The 17,361-nt window shown below is 33.9% G+C and overlaps 1 protein-coding gene across 2 annotated transcripts; it reads left to right on the forward strand.

Annotated features, from left to right (window-relative positions):
- The first annotated feature begins 294 nt into the window (after positions 1–294).
- On the forward strand, positions 295–4,767 carry LOC100783105 (disease resistance protein RUN1). Of its 2 annotated transcripts, XM_006576583.3 has the most exons (6): positions 295–950; positions 1,166–2,261; positions 2,417–2,692; positions 2,803–2,925; positions 3,322–3,579; positions 4,053–4,767. In XM_006576583.3, exons 1-6 carry the CDS (start codon positions 445–447, stop codon positions 4,509–4,511), a joined length of 2,718 nt encoding a protein of 905 aa, XP_006576646.1. In that variant the 5' UTR covers positions 295–444; the 3' UTR covers positions 4,512–4,767. The 2 variants fall into 2 exon arrangements, with proteins under 2 accessions (XP_006576646.1, XP_006576644.1); XM_006576581.4 differs by having other exon boundaries at positions 2,803–3,579.
- The last annotated feature ends 12,594 nt before the right edge of the window (positions 4,768–17,361 follow it).

Consider the following 17,361-nt stretch of genomic DNA (forward strand, 5'->3'; position numbering starts at 1 on the left):
GGGTTTAAAACCATTATAAATGATCATTTTTTGATAATTTCAAGTGGTCATACACTAATTTTAGAGACCAATTAACAAAAAAATTGTAAAACTAAAGACTCGATTTTTTTTCTAATTTAAAAACCAAATTAAAACTTTTCAAATAGTTTAGCTATGGATCAATTTAACTTTGTTAAAAGACTAATGACAAAAGTCCTTCGGTATCTTAACCGCTTTTTGGAAGACTCTAATGTGATTTTAATTTTGTCAGTAGCACTTTGTTTATTTATATTTATATAAAAAGTTGTAACGCAAAGACTGTTAGGACTAGATCATCTATCTGTAATTCAGCAAAAAAAAAAATTAAAAAAAAAATCATCTATCTGTAATTCAGCAAAAAAAAAATCATCTATCTGTATTTTGTATTATTGCTTTCTCTTCCGACAGTTGACCTCAATTCCTTCGATGGAGTTCGCGTCTTCTTCATCACCCTTCTCAAAATCCAAACCCCAATTCATGTACGATGTGTTCATCAATTTCAGGGGAGAAGACACCCGTAAGAAGTTCGTTTGTCATATCTATAAGGCCCTCTCAAATGCTGGAATCAACACTTTCATTGACGAGGAGAACATACAAAAGGGAATGACGCTGGATGAACTAATGACAGCAATAGAAGGGTCTCAGATAGCAATAGTTGTTTTCTCCAAAACCTATACTGAATCTACCTGGTGTCTTCGTGAGCTTCAAAAAATCATTGAATGCCACGAAAATTATGGGCAAAGAGTCGTGCCCGTATTTTACCATATTGACCCATCCCATATACGTCATCAGGAGGGTGATTTTGGAAGTGCGTTGAATGCAGTTGCAGAAAGAAGACATTCAGGAGAAGATCTGAAATCTGCCTTGTCCAATTGGAAGCGCGTACTAAAAAAAGCTACAGATTTCTCTGGTTGGAATGAGAGGGATTTCAGGTAAATCAATCAATACTTTATATAGGTTGGGAGACGAAAGGTTAGTTGGGTGGTTAAAGAAACATAGGAATTCCTACTAATAACAAACTAGCGGTTAACATTTGGCGATAACAAAAAAACACTTTATATAGTTTCTAGCTTCTTTTATTTTTAATCTTATTAATTATTTTTTGTAATAGATGACCATTATAGTTACTATTGAACTGAACTTGAAGGAATGATGCTGAACTAGTGAAGGAAATTGTTAACGATGTTCTTACTAAACTGGAGTACGAAGTCTTGCCTATTACTCGATTCCCTGTTGGATTAGAGTCCCAGGTGCAAGAAGTGATTAGATTTATTGAAACAACCACATATTCTTGTATCATAGGGATATGGGGAATGGGAGGATCGGGTAAAACTACCACAGCCAAAGCCATCTACAATCAAATTCATCGTTCATTCATGGATAAAAGTTTCATTGAGGATATTAGAGAAGCTTGTAAAAGAGATCGAGGGCAAATACGTTTACAAAAACAACTTCTTTCAGATGTTCTAAAAACAAAGGTGGAGATACATAGCATTGGGAGGGGAACAACTGTGATAGAGAACAGACTTTCTAAAAAAAGGTTACTCATTGTACTTGATGATGTGAATAAGAGTGGCCAATTAAAAGCTCTATGCGGAAATCTTCAATGGATTGGTGAAGGAAGTGTAATAATCATTACAACTAGAGATAAACACCTGTTTACGGGACTTAAAGTTGATTATGTTCACGAAATGAAGGAAATGCACGCAAATGAGTCCCTTGAACTTCTTAGTTGGCATGCTTTTAGAGAAGCAAAACCAAAAGAAGACTTCAATGAACTTGCAAGAAATGTAGTTGCTTATTGTGGAGGACTACCACTAGCACTTGAAGACCTTGGTTTATATTTAACTAATAGGACTACAAATGAGTGGAGAAGTGCATTGTCAAAACTAGAAACAACTCCCAATCCTCATGTTCAAGAGATATTAAAAATAAGCTTTGATGGGTTAAATGATGAGAAGGAAAAAGATATATTTCTTGATGTATGTTGCTTCTTTATTGGTAAAGACATAGCCTATGTTACGGAGATACTAAATGGTTGTGGACTACATTCGGACTGTGGAATACCAGTCCTCATAGACCGTAGCCTCATAAAAGTTGAAAAGAACAACAAACTTGGAATGCATAATTTGGTACAAGAAATGGGAAGAGAGATAATTCGTCAAAGTTCAAGAAAGAAACCTGGGAAGCGCAGTCGACTGTGGTTTAATGTGGAAGTAGTTGATGTATTGACAAAGAATACTGTAAGTACATTCTTATTTACAGTTTAAACTTGGTAGTGTTTATGTTTTTTTCATTTGGAATACATGTGGGGTTATGATGAGCATGTAGTACCACTTTTTACTGAGCTAATGGTAGAGATTTCCAAATATACTTTTAATTGCTGTTATAATCGCAGGGGACAGAAGTTGTTGAGGGATTGGCTCTGAAATTCCATGTCAACAGCAGAAATTGCTTCAAAACTTGTGCTTTTGAGAAAATGCAGAGATTGAGACTATTACAACTTGAAAACATACAACTTGCTGGAGATTATGGGTATCTTTCTAAGGAGCTGAGATGGATGTGTTGGCAAGGGTTTCCTTCAAAATACATACCTAAAAACTTTAACATGGAAAATGTGATTGCAATTGATTTAAAACGCAGTAATCTTAGGCTAGTCTGGAAAGAACCCCAGGTATATATTACATGCCATTTTCTTTTAAAGCTCATAGGTGTGTTTCCACTCACCACTATATCACCTTTATTTTCTACACTAATCTTTTGTCAAAAACTATCTTGTTATAGGATTTGGCATCGCTAAAAATCCTCAATCTTAGTCACTCCAAGTACTTGACTGAAACCCCTGACTTTTCAAAACTACGAAATCTTGAAAAGCTCATTCTCAAAGATTGCCCACGTTTGTGCAAGGTACACAAGTCCATTGGAGATCTCCGCAATCTTATTCTGTTAAATTTGAAGGACTGTACAAGTCTTGGCAATCTCCCAAGGAGTGTTTATAAGTTAAAATCTGTGAAAACTCTCATCCTTTCGGGTTGTTCGAAGATTGACAAATTGGAAGAAGATATAGTGCAGATGGAATCCTTGACAACACTAATTGCTAAAAATGTTGTTGTGAAAGAAGTACCTTTTTCGATAGTAACCTTAAAAAGCATTGAATATATATCCCTATGTGAATATGAAGGATTATCGCATAATGTTTTTCCTTCTATCATTTTGTCTTGGATGTCTCCAACAATAAATCCCCTATCTTATATTCACCCATTTTGTTGCATATCATCATTTCTAGTTTCCATGCATATTCAGAATAATGCTTTTGGGGATGTAGCACCAATGCTTGGCGGCCTTGGAATTCTTCGTAGTGTTTTGGTGCAATGTGACACAGAACTTCAACTATTGAAACTAGTAAGAACAATTGTGGATTACATATATGATGTATATTTTACAGATTTAGAAATAACATCATACGCATCACGAATTTCAAAGCATTCCTTGAGTTCTTGGTTGATTGGAATTGGAAGTTACCAAGAAGTCTTCCAGATTCTCAGCAAGAGCATACATGAGGTTCGTTCTTGTTCTCTTTGTCAACTTACCTACACTATTCATTCTAGCTATTAATTAAGAGAACATGAAATATCTAACTGAAATTCCAATGCTCACCTTCTTTTAGCATGGCTTCCTTTAAAAGTAGCTTATTTTAATACTCAACAAGCCTAGTGATCATGCTAATATTATGAACTAGGAAATTGATTTCCAATTTCTTCCTGCTTGATTCATGTTTGTTATTCTCCCCTTGGAATATAAGTTGAAAGATCTGTAATGATCTATGTTGATGGATACGCACAAAAACTATTAACCAAATTTGTTTGATTTAATTACCATAACATAACTATGTTTTAATTTAAGCAATATGTTGTTATTTTCTTAAAACTGCCTATTTCGTAATTTGGAATGGGAAAATAATGATTGATCATTGAAGAAGTCCATTTGAATAGCACAATTGTATAAATGACTAAGGTTTTTTGCTCATGCTACAGGGATTGGCAATCAATGATTCTTGTGATGCTTTTCTTCCAGGTGACAATGATCCTCATTGGTTGGTCCGTATGGGTGAGGGAAATTCAGTGTATTTCACTGTGCCTGAGAATTGTCGCATGAAGGGAATGGCTTTGTGTGTTGTTTATTTAACAAACCCTAAAAACACAGCAGCTGAATGTCTTATTTATGTCTTAATGGTTAATTACACGAAGTGTTCCATCAAGATATACAAGCAAGATACAGTAATTTCCTTCAATGATGTAGATTGGCAGGGCATCATATCACATTTGGAACCTGGAGACAAGGTGAAGATTTTCGTGACTTTTGGGCATGGATTTGTGGTCAAGAAGACAGCTGTCTATCTTATAAGAACTTTGGGAGAACCCTCAGGCCCTTTGACTAGTTCCAAGCGAACACTAAAATGTTGGAGTCACTACCCACACCACTCGTGCAGCTGAGAGACATGTGAAAGGCTAATTCAGAAGAATCTTGGGAGAACCACACCACAAAAGCTAACTGATGTAGTTGGCGAACCTAAAGCGTTATAAACCTCGCATTAGTGTTCCATACTTTCAATTGTAACCATTATCCATTTTTTAATCCATGCAAGCATCCATCGATACTTTGCTAGAAAATTTGTTTGTACTTTGCAAACACAAAATTCACTGACAGAACTGCAAGCAATAGCAAAGCGATTATTTGGGGAAGCTCTAATTTGAGAGAACTACCTTTAATCGAATAAAATATTTTTGGTGAATTTGAGAGAACCACCTTCTCAATTAGAATTTCATGACATTAAACTTATTTAAAAAATGACATGATATATTTTTAGTTAGTTCTTTCAGCTTATCTCGACCTTAACTAGCAATTTTCTAGTGAGTAAATTATCGAACGTTTCAAGATTTTTGGTGAAGTTAATTATCAGTATGAGAATGATAAAAGAACAACATATTCTAGTGATCCCCGATAACAAAATACCTAAAAAAATATACATAAATTAAAATTAAAAACTTTCTATATGTTCTTCAATTAGGAGATGTTTGGTAAAAGAACTTTTTTCATGCTAAAAAATAATGATTGTCGGGAATCATTGATCCTAAGAATCATGATTTCTATTATTAACTAAAATTTCTTTAGTTAAGCATTATTGGGAATCATTATACTTCCTTCCATCCATTCTAATTGTTGCCCTAAATTTTTTCAATAAAAAAATTAATAAATAGATGGGAGAGATTAATGGTTTTACTAAATTAACATTATTAATTGTTTTTGTTGAAAACAATGCAACATAATAGTAGTTATTTTGGGATATTTTTCTTACACGATAATTATTTTGAAACAGAGGAAATATATATTTTAAAAGAATCAAACAAATTATTTAACACACTTATTAAGAAACTATTTTTAAAATCTATATAATAAGGGTATTCTGACATTTCTAAGAAAAAGTAATGTGACATTTTGACATTATTAACGCTTTTCTCCAATCCCAGAAACATTGATTCTCACCTCGCTATAATTTTTTTTTAATAAATATAGATAAAATTAGAGGTATTCAAAACCGAATCAAACCGAGCATAAAATCAAAAACCAACCAAAAAAATAAAAAAAAATCATAGGAAAAATTGATGAGGATTGGTTTGATTTTTTTATTTTTCAAACCGTGCGGTTCAGTTCAATTTGGTTCGCCATGCGAAAACCAAACTCTGAATGCATGAATATAGGGTTTTGATATGCCAAAGTAGAATCAAACAAGGTTGCTTCAACAAACATTCAAAGTTTAAACATTGTTTCAAGATTAGTATAAGGTTGCTTCAACAAACATTCAAAGGTTAAGCATTTCTTAAAGATTATTTTAAGGTCAAGCAAACAAGATCAAGAAAAGGATAAGGCCTCAAACAATCTCATTGGTTGATCAATCTTTTGCCTCAAAAACACATTGTTTCCAACATCCAAGGCTCTGGTAGTCGATTACATGGTAGTGTAATCGATTACCAGAAGACAATTTTGAAAAACAACTTTTAAAAAGGATTTTGAATTTGAATTTTGAAACTGTAATCGATTACCAGCAACGGCACTTCAGAAAACACTTTGAAAAGTCATGACCCTTCAAAATATAACTATGTAATCGATTACCAGAAACCTGTAAGTGATTACCAGTGAAGAATTTTAAAAAAAAACTTTTGGAAAAGACTCATCTCTTCAAACCATTTTGAAAAGGCACGATGGACCTATATATATGTGTGTTTGACATTGAAAAGCAAGAGAGAGATATTCCAAGAGAACTTAATTGTCAAATGCTCTCTCAACAACTCTTGGGCAAACACTTGCAAATCTACTGAGAATTCATCTGGAAACTTCAAATTGTATTATCATCTCTAAAAGAGAGAAATTCCTCTAGGATCTTCAATTTGTATCATCCACTCTAAAGGAGATAAATCTTTCTGTTCATCTCAGAAAGTCAGTTGTAATCAAGAGACTGATTGTCTCTTGGATTGTGAGAATTATAATCAAGAGACGGGTCGTCTCTTGGAGAATCTTGAACACAAGGGTGAGGGATCCCAAGGTTTGTTCAAAGTCTGTAAAGGATTTACAGAGATAGAGAAAAATCTCAAGTGGGTTGCTTGAAGACTGGATGTAGGCACGAGAAGTGGTCAAACCAGTATAAATCGAGTTTGCAATTCTCTATTCTCTTATCTTATTTATTTTATTGCAATCAATTTTGTCTTGCACGTTTAAAGAACATTATTAAATTGATTGTTGCTTCTTCTTCCACATTCTGAGCCTATCGTTTAAAAGAGGGTTAAAGTTTGTTAGTGGGAAAATTTTGAAACTTAATTCACCCCTCATTCTTAAGTTATTGAGGCCATTTGTCCAACTAGTAGTATCAGAGAAGGATTCTTGTCTAAAGTTTAAAAACTTCATTAATAGTTATGGCCTCATCTAACTTTCCATTTCCTGAGGGAAATTCTATTAATAGGCCTCTTGTTTTCAATGGCGAGGGTTATCACTATTGGAAAACCCGAATGCAGATCTTTATAGAAGTCATAGATTTAAATATATGGGAAGCCATTGAAATTGGTCCCTTCATTCCTACAATGGTAGTGGGAAATGCAACTATAGAAAAACCTAGAGAAGAATGGGATGATGATGAAAGAAGAAAGGTTCAATACAATTTAAAGGCCAAAAATATAACATGTCTCTTGCAACTCTTTTTGGAAAGCTTCAAGAACATGAAATAGAACTTATGAGACTCCATCAACATGAAGAGAATGACAAAAAGAATAAAGGAATTGCACTCAAAGCCTCGTCATCTTCTATTCAAGAAAAAGGTGACAAAGAGGACTTGAATGAAATAGAAGAAGATGAGATTCAATAAATTTCTGAGAAACAAAGGAGATCAAACATCAATCCAAAGAAGAAAGGAGAAGATTCCTCCTTAGCCCCAAAATGTTATGAATGCGATCAACCTGAGCACTTGAGATTTGATTGTCCTGCCTTTAAAAGAAGAATGGAAAATCCGACAAAAGAAATTTGAAAGAAAAGAAAGCATACATCACTTGGGAAGATAATGACATGAATTCATCAAGTGATTCAGAAAATGAAATCATAAATATGGGCCTCATGGCCAAAGACTATGAAAGCGGAGAAGAGGTAATATCTTCTAACTATAACTTATCTATTTCTTTTGATGAACTACAAGATGCATTCAATGGCTTGCATAAATAATCTGTCAAACTAGTCAAATTAATTTCATATTCTAAGAAAACTATTTCAAGTTTAGAAAATGACATTTTGAAATTAAATATAGAGTTAGAAAATCTTAAATCTGAAGTTAATATTTTAAAATCAGTAGATAAAAACCAATTTTCTACAAAATGTTTAATACAAGAAAACAATAAAGCATCTCATTCATGTGAATGTTGTGATAAATTCAAAGAAGAAATTGTAGATTTAAACATTTCTCTTGCCAAATTTACTCTCGGTAAAATTAATTTAGATGTTATATTAGGCAAACAAAGATGTGCTTTTGATAAGGTTGGATTAGGATATAATCTTGAAAATCAACAAAAGATGTATAAAAATTTCTTTGCCTCCACTCAAAAGACAAGTTCTCCCTTCTTAACATGCTTTTACTGTGGTAAGAAAGGTCATCGTACATCAACTTTTTATATTAGAAAGAATGGTAGTATCATTGGAAAAATGGTATGGGTTGCAAAAGGATCCTTACTCAAAACTAACATTCAAGGACCCAAGAAAATTTGGGTACCAAAATCAAAATATGATTATATGAATGATGGATTCCTTGAAGCAAAGTTGGTACATTGATAGCGGTTGCTCCAAACACATGGTGGGAGATGCATCAAAGTTTATTCATATTTCTCCCAAAAAATAGTGAACATGTGATCTATGAAGACAACAACAAAGGTAAAATTGTTGAAGTTGGAAAAATAGGTACGAATCCCTCTATTTCCATAGAAAATGTTTTACTTGTTGATGATCTTAAGCATAGTTTATTAAGTATTTATCAATTATGTGATAAAGGCCTTTTGGTATCATTTGATTCCCACATATTCCAACAAGTGGTAATATTTTCTTTTAGGTCAAGAAATGATACTTTGAATGGTATGGCATGCTCTACTCTTTTAATTCATTATAAATTTTTTTTCTCCTCTCTGCTCATGATTTGTTTTTTTTGTTAACAAAGGGGGGGAGATAGATAAAAGATAAAATAGTAAGGGAAATTATTTATTCTTTATGAGACAACTTTTTATATATGAAATCTTCAATTGTTTCATATAAGCAATCATTGCAAAATCAAGGCGGAGTAAACAACCCAAATAGATATTCTTTTTACTCGTAACCTACAGATGGCTGTCATCATCAAAAGGGGGGAGAATGTGAATCATGTAGGTTTCAAGTTTTGATGATGCCGAAAAGAATATGCTTGATAATGATTCTCATCATCAAAAAGGGAGAGAATGTGAATCATGCAGGTTTCGATGATGCTAAAAAGAATTTTCTTAATAATGATTGTCATCATCAAAAAGGGGGAGAATGTGAATGCATGAATATAGGGATTTCATGATTCCAAAGTAGAATCAAACAAGGTTGCTTCAACAAATATTCAAAGGTTAAGCATTGTTTTAAGATTAATACAAGGTTGCTTCAAAGAACATTCAAAGGTTAAGCATTGCTTCAAGATTAATACAAGGTTGCTTCAACAAACATTCAAAGGTTAAGCATTGCTTCAAGATTAATTCAAGTTCAAGCAAACAAGATCAAGAAAAAGATAAGGCCTCAAACAATCTCATTGGTTGATCAAGCTTTTGACTCAAAAACACATTGTTTCCAACATCCAAGGCTCTGGTAATCGATTACCAAGCAGTGTAATTGATTACCAGAAGACAATTTTGAAAAATAGCTTTTAAAAAAGGATTTTGAATTTGAATTTTGAACCTGTAATCAATTACCAGATGTTTGTAATCGATTACCAGCAACGACACTTCAGAAAACACTTTGAAAAGTCATGACCCTTCAAAATATAACTGTGTAATCGATTACCAAAAACCTTAATTGATTATCAGTGAAGAATTTCAGAAAAAGCTTTTTGAAAAGACACATCTCTTCAAACCATTTTGAAAAGGCACAATGGGCCTATATATATGTATGTCTAACTTCGAAAAGCAAGAGAGAGATATTCCAAAAGAACTTAATTGTCAAATACTCTTTCAACAACTCTTAGGCAAACACTTGAAAATCTATTGAGAATTCATCTAGGAACTTCAAATTGTATTATCATCTCTAAAAGAGAGAAAATCCTATAGGATCTTCAATTTGTATCGTCCACTCTAAGGAGAGAAATCTTTCTGTTCATCCCAGAAAGTCAGTTGTAATCAAGAGACTGGTTGTCTCTTGGATTGTGAGAATTGTAATCAAGAGACGGGTTGTCTCTTGGAAAATCTTGAACACAAGGGTGAGGGATCCCAAGGTGTGTTAAAAGTTTGTAAAGGATTTACAGAGATAGTGGAAGATCTTAAGTGGGTTGCTTGAGGACTAGGCGTAGGCACGGGAAGTGGCCGAACCAGTATAAATCGAGTTTATAATTCTCTCTTCCCTTATCTTATTTATTTTATTACAATCAATTTTGTCTTGCATGTTTAAAGAACATTATTAAATTGATTGTTACTTCTTCTTCTGCATTCTAAGCCTATCATTTAAAAGAGGGTTAAAGTTTGTTAGTGGGAAAATTTTGAAACTTAATTCACCCTCCTCTTAAGTTATTGAGGCCACTTGTCCAACAACTGGTATCGGAGCAGGATTGTTTTCTAAAATTTAAAAACTTCAAGAATAATTATGGCCTCATCTAACTTTCCATTTCTTGAGGGAAATTCTATTAATAGGCCTCTTATTTGCAATGGCGAGGGTTATCACTATTGGAAAACTCAAATGCAGATCTTTATAGAAGCCATAGATTTAAATATATGGGAAGCCATTGAAATTGGTCCCTTCATTCCTACAATGGTAGTGGGAAATACAACTATAGAAAAACCTAGAGAACAATGGGATAAAGATGAAAGAAGAAGGGTTCAATATAATTTAAAAGCCAAGAATATAATTACTTCTGCATTGGGCATGGATGAGTATTTTAGAGTTTCAAATTGTAAAAAAGCAAAAGAAATGTGGGATACATTACAAGTAACCCGTGAAGGCACAACTGATGTTAAGAAATCTAGAATAAATACTCTTACACATGAATATGAACTGTTTAGAATGAATCAAAATGAGACCATACAAAATATGCAAAAGAGATTTACACATATAGTTAATCATCTTGCATCATTGGGAAAAATATTTCCTAATGAAGATCTCATTAACAAAGTGTTGAGATGTTTAAGTAGGCAATGGCAACCAAAAGTAACAACAATTGCAGAATCAAGATATCTTACTAACATGTCTCTTGCAACTCGTTTTGGAAAGCTTCAGGAACATAAAATGGAACTTATGAGACTCCATCATCATGAAGAGAATGACAAAAAGAATAAAGGAATTGCACTCAAAGCCTCATAATGTTCTATTCAAGAAGAAAGTGACAAAGAGGACTAGAATGAAATAGAAGAAGATGATGATTTCATATTTTTTTTTAAAAGATTCAATAAATTTCCGAGAAACAAAGGAAATCAAAGGAGATCAAATATCAATCCAAAGAAGAAAGGAGAAAATTCCTCCTTAGCCCCAAAATGCTATGAATGCGATCAACATGGGCGCTTGAGATTTGATTGTCCTGTCTCTAAAAGGAGAATGGAAGAATCTGACAAGAGAAATTTCAAAGAAAAGAAAGAAAAGAAATCATACATCATTTGGAAAGATAATGACATGGATTCTTCCAGTGATTTAGAAAATGAAATCATAAATCTGGGTCTAATGGCCAAAAACTATGAAAGCGAAGAAGAGGTAATGTCTTCAAACTATGACTTATGTATTTCTTTTGATGAACTCCAAGATGCATTCAATGTTTTGCATAAAGAATCTATTAAAATTGCCAAATTAGTTTCATATTCTAAGAAAACTATTTCAAGTTTAGCAAAAGGAAATTTTGAAATTGAAATTTGAAATTTGAAATTTGAAAATTGAAATTTGGAGTTTGAAATTTGAAATTTGAAATTCAAAATTGAAATTTGATGATTTAAAAATTGTTATTGCCAAATTTACTCTTGTTACTAGTTCTACTTTGCTAACATGTTTTTACTGTAGTAAGAAAGATCATAGTGCATCAACATGTTATATAAGAAAGAATTGTAGTAGCATTGGAAAAAATGGTATGAGTTTCAAAAGGATCCTTACTCAAAACTAACATTCAAGGACCCAAGAAAATTTGGATACCAAAATCAAAATATGATTATATGAATGATGGACTCCTTGAAGCAAAATTAGCACATTGATAGTGGTTGCTCCAAACACATGGTGGGAGATGCATCAAAGTCTATTCATATTTTTCCCAAAAATAGTACATGTGATCTATGGAGACAACAACAAAGGTAAAATTGTTGGAGTTGGAAAAATAGGTACGAATACCTCTACCTCCACACAAAAAATGTTTTACTTATTGATGGTATTAAGCATAGTTTATTAAGTATTTATCAATTATGTGATAAAGGCCTTTTGGTATCATTTGATTATCATATATTCCAACAAGTGGTATCAAGAAATGATACTTTGAACGGTATGACATGCTCTACTTCTTTAATTTATTATAAATTGTTGAACGCTTTTTTTCCCTCTCTGCTCATGATTTGGTTTTTGATGTTGACAAAGGGGGAGAGATAGATAAAATATAAGATAGTAAGGGAAATTATCTATTCTTTATGAGAACATTGACATGAGATGATGTTTTTATTGATGATTATGTTAATATGAGTTGATGTTCTCATTGATGATTATGTTAATATGAGATTATGTTGTTGTTGTTGATAATGTCATTGAAATGAGATGATGTTGATGTTGAGAATGATATTGAGATGAAATGTTATGTTGTGTATGTACATGGGGGGTGCAGTGACCTTGTTGGATATCCCTGGTGGGGGAAATAGAGTGGTTAAAGAGTTTTAAGCATATCTGGAGGAGGATGACTTAGAATCTTTAATTATCCACGGTCAGTGCATTGATGGTGCCCATGTTTCATATGATGCATGTTGTGTATGTACATAGGGGGTGTAGTGACCTTGTTGGATATCCCTGGTGGGGGAAATAGAGTGGTTAAAGAGTTTTAAGCATCTCTGGAGGGGGGTGGCTTAAAATCTTTAACTATCCACGATCAGTGCATTGATGGTGCCCATGTTTCATACATTGTATGTTGTGTATATACATGAGGGGTGCAGTGACCTTGTTGGATATCCTTGGTGGGGGAAATAGAATGGTTAAAGAGTTTTAAGCATCTTTGGAAGAGGATAACTTAGAATATTTAGTTATCCATGGTCAGTGCATTGATGATGCCCATGTTTCATACTTCATATGACATGGAAATAGTATAAACTTTGTCAGTAAGTACTTGTAGTTTCTCGTGATGAGGAATACTTGTACTTAGGGGCATGTCACCCGGTTTGAAACTCCCTTGAGACTCAGGCTGATCATCATAGGGGGGGAGTTGCCTGTGCACGACGGGGTGACCTGGACACTTACTGCCTAGTTTTCCTAAGTGAGAGAGTCGTGTGGACATGCTTAGGCTTTTTCCTTGGGGATGGCACCACATTACATTTTGAGAGTTGAGTTTAGGTGCATGCATCATACTGAGCATCATTGATTGGAACTATGGACTGATGATGACTATTTGTTGCGTGTGTGTTGGACTAGTGAATGTTTGTGTAAGCTTATGATATTTGTTAATGTTTCCTTACTAATTGTGGTTATTTGATTTTTGTATTAATTTCTTTTATAATAAACTCACCCCTCTCAATTTTTGTACCGTGTGGTTGGTGCCTGTGATGATCATGAACCTTTGTTCGTGGGAGCAGAATGACAGCAGTAGAGTATGAGAAGTGAGATTCTTTTGTGGAGCCGACGTGATGACGTTGGGATTATTTTGGGAGAGTTGTTTTTTGTTAATCAACTCCTCCATAGCTAGTTCCATAATTCTTTTTTGTTAAATTGAGGATGTAAATCATAAATTTAATTATATGTATGAACAAATTTAGTTCCATTATGTGAATGATGTGTACTGAGTTACTATACCTATATATGTGTGTGTGTGTGTGTATGTGTACGTATATATGTATTCACTTAAGTAATTGTGCATTGTTTGGTGAATGTATATTCGAGAAAAAAATTACGTTCATTTTTCCTAAGCAAATTAACGAAGTTTTCATTTAAAAGTTGAAATTCTCGCGGTTTAGAGTGGTGATATCATAGCGACAAGGCAGGTCGTTACAATTGTCATCATCAAAAAGGGGGAGAATGTGAATATATGAATACAGGGTTTTGATGATGCCAAAGTAGAATCATACAACAAGGTTGTTTCAACAAACATTCAAAGGTTAAGCATTGCTTTAAGATTAATACAAGGTTGCTTCAACAAACAATCAAAGGTTAAGCATTGCTTCAAGAATAATTCAAGGTCAAAGAAAACAAGATCAAGAAAAAGATAAGGCCTCAAACAATCTCATTGGTTGATCAAGCTTTTGCCTCAAAACACATTATTTCCAACATCCAAGGTTCTGGTAATCGATTACCAGGCAGCGTAATCGATTACCAGAAGACAATTTTGAAGCAAAGGGTTTAAAAAGGGTTTTGAATTTGAATTTTGAATCATGTAATCAATTACCAGATGTTTGTAATTGATTACCAGCAATGGCACTTCATAAAACACTTTGAAAAGACATCACCCTTCAAAATATAACTATGTAATCGATTACCAGAAACTTGTAATCGATTACCAGTGAAGAATTTCATAAAAAGCTTATTGAAAAGACACATCTCTTCAAACCATTTTGAAAAGGCACGAAGGGCCTATATATATGTGTGTCTGACTTTGAAAAGTAAAAGAGAGATTCTAAGAGAACTTAATTTCCAAATGCTCTCTCAACAACTCTTGGACCTATACTTGCAAATCTATTGAGAATTCATCTAGGAACTTCAAATTGTATTATCATCTCTAAAAAAGAGAAATTCCTCTAGGATCTTCAATTTGTATCATCCACTCTAATGGAGAGAAATCTGTCTGTTCATCTCAAAAAGTCAGTTGTAATCAAGAGAATGGTTGTCTTTTGGATTATGAGAATTGTAATCAAGAGACGAGTTGTGTCTTGGAGAATCTTGAAGACAAGGGAGAGGATCCCAAGGTGTGTTCAAAGTCTGTAAAGGATTTACAAAGATAGTGGAAAATCTCAAGTGGGTTGCTTGAGGACTGGACGTAGGCATGGGAAGTGGTCGAACCAGTATAAATCGAATTTGCATTTTCTCTTCCCTTATCTCCTTTATGTTATTGCAATCAATTTTGTCTTGCATGTTTAAAGAATATTAATAAATTGATTGATGCTACTTCTTCTGCATTATGAGCCTATCATTTAGAAGGGGGTTAAAAGTTTGTTAGTGGGAAATTTTGAAATTTAATTCACCCCCCTCTCTCTTAAGTTATTGAGGCTACTTGTCCAACACTAGTAATATAAGATTTTTCAGCCCTTGTATTTTAAGGCACCTAGACTAGTTTTTGTATTATGGGTAGTTTTGTAATTTCACATGCATTAAGTGCACTATTTGATGTGTGTGTTCAGAGAGAAGTTTCATTGATTTGGGAGAAGCCCAATCCAATTAAATTTCAAACCAACCTAAGGGGGAGGTGAACATTTACTTGTTACACCCCATTGTCACATCATATAGTCACACGTTATGCATATCCTTCATGCTTTACATGCCTCATGACACCTAAGCACACTTATTGAAGAATCTAGGATTTGATCTTGGATTAGTGGGCTGAACCATATATCAAAGTCACTAATCATAATTAGTGAAATTTTGGCTCCATATTTGGCTCTATAATATCAAATTCAAGTGAAATTTGAATAAAAATTCATATTTCCCTCAATTTTGTGTGACACTTAAGGCTGTAAATAGAGGCCTTATGTGTGCATTTTTGCAACTTTGATCATTTGAGAAATTAAACTTCAAAGTTCAGACCTCATTCTCTCTTTTCTCTCTCAAAATTTTGTTCCCCTCTCCCTTCACTCATTTTCTCCTACCTTCAAGCTCTTATCCATGGCCTCCTATGGTGGTGAGCTTGTTCTTGACTCGTATTATCCTTGAAGTGACATCTCCAATCACCTTTCATCCTTCTCTATTCTACTACCATTGATCTTCAAGAAGCAAAGAACTCAATTGATGAAGAAGATCCAAGGCCTACAGTATGGCCAATAATGCATGATGTAGCTCCATGTAGAGCTTGTAGGCCTTGGATCTTCTTCATTAATGAAGTCATTTGCTTCTTGAAGATCAATGATAGTGGAATGGAGAAGGAGGAAAGGTGATTGGAGATGCCACTTAAAGGAGAAGATGATTTGAGAATAAGCTCACCACCATAGAAAGCCATGGATAAGAGCTTGAAGGTAGGAGAAGGTGAGTGGAGGGAGAGGGAGAGAGGGGGCACGGAATTTATGCCTCAAATAAGGTCTGAACTTTGAAGTGTAATTTCTCAAATGATCTAAGTTAAAAAAATGCACACACAAAACCTCTATTTATAGCCTAAGTGTCACACAAAATTGGAGGAAAATTTGAATTTCTATTCAAATTTCACTTAAATTTGAATTTGAATTTGTGGAGCCAAATTTGGAGCCAAAATTTCACTAATTATGATTAGTGAATTTCAGCTATGGTTCAGCCCACTAATCTAAGTGATGTGCCATCATTTTCTTCTATTTTCTAAACCTTTTTTGCACCATTTTAATTACTGATTGGTCTTAATTGTCAATTAATCAGGCAGTTTTATTATTTGGGCTCATTTAGCTAATTTGATGTTTTTAATCTAATTTCAGGAATTAATGAAACATTGGGCTTAATCCGGATTTTGGTTATGGACTTGAAGAGGGCAAATAAAGCAGCGCTTACCTTAGTTAATTTCTAATTAGGAAATTTCGCAATTTTATTTTATGTTGTTCAGTGTTTATTTCGTTTTGGGCCAGAGTATTGTAATAAGGCCCAGTGACTTTGAGTGACTCTTTTTAAATAGCAGCCTTGGGATTCGTGCAAGGCATTCTGTTATGCTATTTTCATTATTCAGAGCTTTGGTTTTAGGTTTTCACGTTTTTCTGTTTCCTTGTTACGGTTTTCGTTCTTAATGCAAATTTCCGTTTTCTGCTTCTAATTACGAGTTCATTCTTGCTTCTTCTTCTACTTTCATTTACGTTTCTGTCTCATTTACGTTTCTACTTCATGTTTCATTTGCGTTTTCTGTTTGAATCCATGGAAGGCTAGATTTTCTGGTGTTGTTTCCTTTTGAGGACGAAGCCCAACTCTCTTTGAGGTTTCGCTTGTAATGTGGTTTCCTGGCAGTTTTCCCTTCACCAGTTATCCCAATTTCGTGAACATTAATCAGTGCACGCTTCGTGTTCGATTAATTGCCTCTGAGCCTAACTTGCGTTCATGCTTAATGGACGAAGGGCTAACTGGTGTATGTGGTGCCTAATCACGTATTGAAAACCCTAAGTTGATTTTCGCTTAGTAAATTGAAATAGGGTTGGATTAAGTGGTTGACTGTTAAGGACGAATTCTCCATAACCCAGGATAAGAGAATGGCTTCTGAATACGCGGACTCGCTTCCAC

This window comes from Glycine max, chromosome 3 (assembly GCF_000004515.6).
Source record: "Glycine max cultivar Williams 82 chromosome 3, Glycine_max_v4.0, whole genome shotgun sequence".
In the NCBI taxonomy this organism is placed as follows: Eukaryota; Viridiplantae; Streptophyta; class Magnoliopsida; order Fabales; family Fabaceae; genus Glycine; species Glycine max.